The sequence below is a fragment of the Centroberyx affinis genome, unplaced genomic scaffold (assembly GCF_046629955.1).
Source record: "Centroberyx affinis isolate AG114_WGS23_722 - 3 ecotype Tasmania unplaced genomic scaffold, CSIRO-AGI_Caff_v1 ptg001232l_1, whole genome shotgun sequence".
In the NCBI taxonomy this organism is placed as follows: Eukaryota; Metazoa; Chordata; class Actinopteri; order Beryciformes; family Berycidae; genus Centroberyx; species Centroberyx affinis.
In genome coordinates, this window is record NW_027279745.1 from 245,038 (window position 1) to 249,939 (window position 4,902).

The 4,902-nt window shown below is 45.2% G+C and overlaps 2 protein-coding genes across 2 annotated transcripts; one reads left to right on the plus strand and one right to left on the minus strand.

Annotated features, from left to right (window-relative positions):
- Positions 1–2,219, plus strand: LOC139648594 (ras-related protein Rab-19-like). The gene is made up of 4 exons (XM_071524766.1): positions 1–51; positions 784–972; positions 1,543–1,726; positions 1,934–2,219. The coding sequence occupies exons 1-4, from the start codon at positions 1–3 to the stop codon at positions 2,206–2,208; spliced, it is 699 nt and encodes a 232-aa protein (XP_071380867.1). The 3' UTR covers positions 2,209–2,219.
- A 1,685-nt stretch (positions 2,220–3,904) lies between these two features.
- LOC139648598 (haloacid dehalogenase-like hydrolase domain-containing 5) lies at positions 3,905–4,739 on the minus strand (the record flags this gene model as incomplete). The annotated part of the gene is made up of 2 exons (XM_071524770.1): positions 3,905–4,354; positions 4,551–4,739. Coding segments are annotated over 2 exons (613 nt in total), but the record flags the coding sequence as incomplete, so codon positions are not given.
- Positions 4,740–4,902: the final 163 nt, after the last annotated feature.

Consider the following 4,902-nt stretch of genomic DNA (forward strand, 5'->3'; position numbering starts at 1 on the left):
ATGCAGTGGTGCAGGTGGGCTGGCAGTTGGAAATCACACCTACCAGGACAGGTAGGGGGCGTGTCTTCATTGTCCCAGAATGAAAGTAGGTGGGCGGAGAGGTTGGGAAAAGGAGTAGAGGACAGATAGAGTGACAGTGTAAAGGGCATAAGTACAGACTGCACTTGTTAAGTGGTAAAGGACTCTGCCTAAAGAATGTGGCTGATAAGTGTAATGTGAACGTGGAAACAGGTGCGGGATGAAGAAATGGGGCTTTTGAATGTTGCTTTTGATGGTGTCCAGTGAAATCGGAGTGTGGCTGAATCTTCTTCTGTGGGATAATTGAGTGAACTTTGAAGGGAGATCTGTGGTGATGGCTGGGGAATGCCTGCACACCGGTAATGGGAGTAAAACTCACAGAAGAAGAAACAAGCTCTTGGAATAATTAGTGGATTTAACATTACGGACATGCATTATTCAGCATGACTTACATGGATCACATCTGGTGTTGCTACTCTATTGATTCTCATGTAATAACCGCATATACATTCTGAGTATATTGCTCATCTCTGACTGGAACATCTTTAAGGAGCACACACGCTCAGCTGGAGCCATATGAATTGTTTTGCAGCAACAGATTCACCCTTTTTCTGAAAGGGATCTGACTGCTGTTTCTGTAAACAGTCAAAGTTGTTATTGACACAACTTGGAAAGAACCAGTTCTGTTGCTCCAGGGCACAGAGGGCCTGGACCCGGTGTTTTAGTCTCAGTGTCTCCTTGTGTATTCCTCCCTTCACCATGCAGTCCGCAGGGCCGGAGCATGAGGACTCCTTCGACTTTCTCTTTAAAATCATCCTGGTTGGGGACTCGGACGTGGGGAAGACCTGCGTGGTCCAGAGCTTCAAGTCTGGCATATTTGTGGAGAAGCAGCAAAACACCATCGGGGTGGACTTCACTGTTCGGACCCTGGAAATTGATGGCAAGAAGGTGAAGGTAGGTGACCAGACTCTTGTTCTTTTCATCTACACTGCTATTTTTTGATTTCCCTCAGTTCATTGCATCATTGCATCAGGCATATTCTTCTAGATCACAGCTGGGAATACTTGCTCAATTAAAATCGCCTGGGGGATCATTAAAAATGAATCTTATCTTAACAGGTCCATATGAAGATGTGAAATACGAGGAGACTTTGTGTTCTTACTCTCGTCTTAACGCAAATATAATCCTCTTATCTGACTTCAGTTATCTTCAGTGTTTTTTCGCTCTGAGAAAGAGGAGTGGCTGGCTGACTGCTACTTTCAAATGATATCACTTGTGTGTTTTCTGGGCGTGTGTTGATTTATCAACTGCATGGGTGTCTTGTTATGCTAATAGGGTATGTGTTTTCTGGGCTTACAAGACAGATAACTGTGAGTAATTGAAAAAGTACATTTTGAGGATATTTATTAACCACCCACTTAAACTCCACCAAGGTTAAACACACACTCTCCAACCATTTGCACCATGTTGGATTTTGGCTTTTTGTCCTCTCATGTCTGACTTCTCTTCTGCATGTGATTGCAGATGCAGGTGTGGGACACAGCGGGGCAGGAGCGTTTCCGCACCATAACCCAGAGTTACTACCGCAGCGCCCACGGGGCGATGGTAGCATATGACATCACACGACGCACCACATTTGACTCTGTGCCCCACTGGATCCAAGAGGTGGAGCAGTATGGAGCTGCCAGCGTAGTGCTGATACTCATTGGTGGGTAGAGTGACGTTATGTTGTCCTACGTTCAAGTCAATACACCCAATACCTTATTCCTAGGGTTTAGATTTGGTACGGCACATTTATGTGGGCGAACAAACCAGCATTTTCTCTAAAGAACATTCTCTAATTGATTGACAGGTGACCCAAGATATCTGCTCCATTTCTGTTTTCAACACTTCCCATTCTGTTTTTCACTTCCAGGTAACAAGTCGGACCTGCACACTCAGAGGCAGGTGCTGTTTGAGGATGCATGCACACTGGCAGAAAACAAAGGCGTGCTGGCCGCTCTGGAGACCTCAGCCAAGGAGGCCCAGAACGTGGAGGCTGCCTTCGCCCTCATGGCCCGGGAGCTTTTGGCACGGAACGGCATGACTGTCACAGAGGAGGACACCCAGGAGCTGCCTCAATTCATGCTGGGCAACAACTCCCACCCCATCCACGGCACTGTCTCCTCAGATAAAAAGTGTGGGTGCTGAGGGAACTGAAGCCGCGATTATGTTGCTTAGAGGCCGATAGGTTGGAAGACTCCTTCCCGAAACACGGTGGCAGCCTGCACACTCACTGTCCAAATGTGTGTGTGTGTGTGTGTGTGAGGAGTTTCACCACGGGGGAAGGAGGGTTATGGAGTTGGGCTAAGTTAAAGAGGAAATCTAAATATGTGGCAATGTGTGAGGCTAGACGTTTTGTAGATATTTTCAGATATTTGAGACTATCACTGTGTGAATTTTCCTAATTATATTATCTAAATCTAATAGAATCAGTGTAACACAGGTTTAAAATGTGTAACACAGGTTGAAAATGTTTATCAAACATTTTTGTAATATCCATTCTTCCAAAGATAACTAATGTTTGCAGCTCAACATGTGATAAGAAAATGACTTTAGCGTCACAAAACTCACCCCCGGTCTACTGTAGGACTCTGTAATAAGGCTGTACTACGATATACAGTATATATGTGTTCAACTGACACGCAAAACATTGTCTTGTCTTTCATCCTTTTAATTGTTCGTTCATATGGCTTGTACAGTACATTACCATGGCTCCACAGTTTTAAACCTGACATCTGCAAATCTTGCACTGTTACACCTGTCAATTAAAGACATTCCTGGATTTGAATAGAAGATACCAACAGCATATGAAGTTTTATCCCGTGCCATCATTATAATTAAATATTTTCTCCAACATCTTCTAACACAAATGTATACATTTTGCTTCTGTCGAATTTGTGAAACCTTGCATCATTTAGGGAGAATACCACAGAACATAATTTCACTACTGATGGTTTTTTTTATAATTTAAAAACTTTTCAACAAAGCTAAAATCAAAACTGCTGAGGTAATGAACTGAAGCCCGACCACTTTGTTTATCTCTCCAGCATTCGTGGTAACGCATTCCCTCTGGCTTAAAATGAATCAAGTAGAAACATGGCAGCTAAAAACAAACAGCAGAACAAGGAGGGAAAGATGACCTAGTTAGCCAGACTATTGTGCAAAAACAATTACGTCCAACTTCAGCTGGACTGTGTGTCTTGTTGTCAACATGTCTCTTTGTCGGCAGAAATTCTGCAGCTTCTTCTGGATCAATGTGAATTAGCTTAAAGTGTAACTATGTTTAACCTATGCCTCCACCCGTATACATAAATGTACAGATACATTATAAAAGTTTGAGTGACCTTGTGGTAAAAATACATGCAACCCCTAGACTTGAGTTATTATTCTTTGTTGTGTCTTTTAAAAGAAAGAACGCAAAATGTAGTAGGATGTACAAGGGTCAGAAAGGATAGGGTCCCACATGGTGAACTCAAGTAGGTAGGCAGGTCCATCATAGACAGTGATGTCTATTGGTTGTGAAAAATACTGAATATAATGTAGCAGCCTATGACACACTAGCCATGCATGAATCAGATATCATAAATGTCTTTGTTATCTTCCCATTTCAATGTTAAAATTGCATATTGTTGCTTTTTTGCAGCTGATTCCATGGCACTTTATGCAAATCTAGAAGGCGTAGCCACAGTAACAGCTCCATCTTCCCTGTGACAATCAGGGGCATAAGATGCATAAAATATCTCAGCAATCCTTACAGAACTATAAGCTGCAGCTGCCACCAGTTACGGGGCATTATTGTTCTCTCAGTTGGCATGAAGGGGCGAAGGGACGGATATGGAGACGGAGACGGAGGCCAGCCCGGGCGTCGTCCTACTCCAGCGGACAGCCCTCCTGCTGGAACACCTGCTCCACCGCCTCCCTCACGTCCTGCACCACGAAGGACGGCTGCGTGAGGCTGGGGTCGAAGCGGAAGTCCCTGTGGCCGTGGAAGATGCGTTGCTCGGTGACCGTGTGCCGGGGGTCCGGGGGCAACTCCTGCTGCTCCCTGCTGTACACACCGGTGCACACCAGGATGGAGCTGCAGTGCTCAGGGAGGCGCTCGTCCAGCTTGTACACACCCGACGCCCCGCCCAGCTCGGTCGACGTCAGCTTAGGGGGCTCCTCGACAGTCTCGCCCTGGTACTCGCCGCCTCCTCCGCCTCCCTTGGCCTGCAGCTGGGCCCTGGCACGCCGAGAGGCCTGGAGGTAGCGATTGTAGAGGTTGGCGCCATATATGTCAGCCATGGGGTTATCGCTAGAAAGAGAGATGGAGTGTTGTAAGAACAGGTTTAACTTGAAATCAAAGTTAGCAAACATGTCCCACAAAAGAGTGTGAAGAGAGATGATTCATATGTGTCAAATGTTGGACTGAATTCAAGATTCGTCTAACCCAAGGGATTTGTCCAGAGACTGATCTTAGACAGGATGCACCAGGTCAGTCAGTCACTCACCCGATAGCGTACAGCCTCTTCACAGGCTTGGTCCAGCCCAGGCTCTCAGCCTGCTGTCTGATCAGCAGCTCAGCGTAGTTATAAGTCACCACACTGGGCTTTCCAATCAGAGCCTCGTACTTCAGCTCACAGCCTGTGATCTTCTTGTACAGACTCTCCAAACACACCAGGAACATACCATGACCAAACCTATGAGACAGAGACATTTAGCATAACGACATTTGAGGAACACTTCGTAAGTTTAAATGATTTTTCAGTGTTCTGTGGTCCTACCTATTACATTTATGATAGATGTATGAATGAATGAATGTATAGGATGAAGTGATTGAATAATCTCAAAGATAAAAGTGAT

Excerpts from the sequence above, each read along its gene's own strand:
- LOC139648594 (XM_071524766.1), top strand. The coding sequence starts at position 1 with ATGCAGTGGTGCAGGTGGGCTGGCAGTTGGAAATCACACCTACCAGGA. Across the intron at positions 52-783 it reads AATCACACCTACCAGGACAG|TCCGCAGGGCCGGAGCATGA; the intron begins GTAGGGGGCGTG and ends TTCACCATGCAG. Across the intron at positions 1,727-1,933 it reads CGTAGTGCTGATACTCATTG|GTAACAAGTCGGACCTGCAC; the intron begins GTGGGTAGAGTG and ends TTTCACTTCCAG.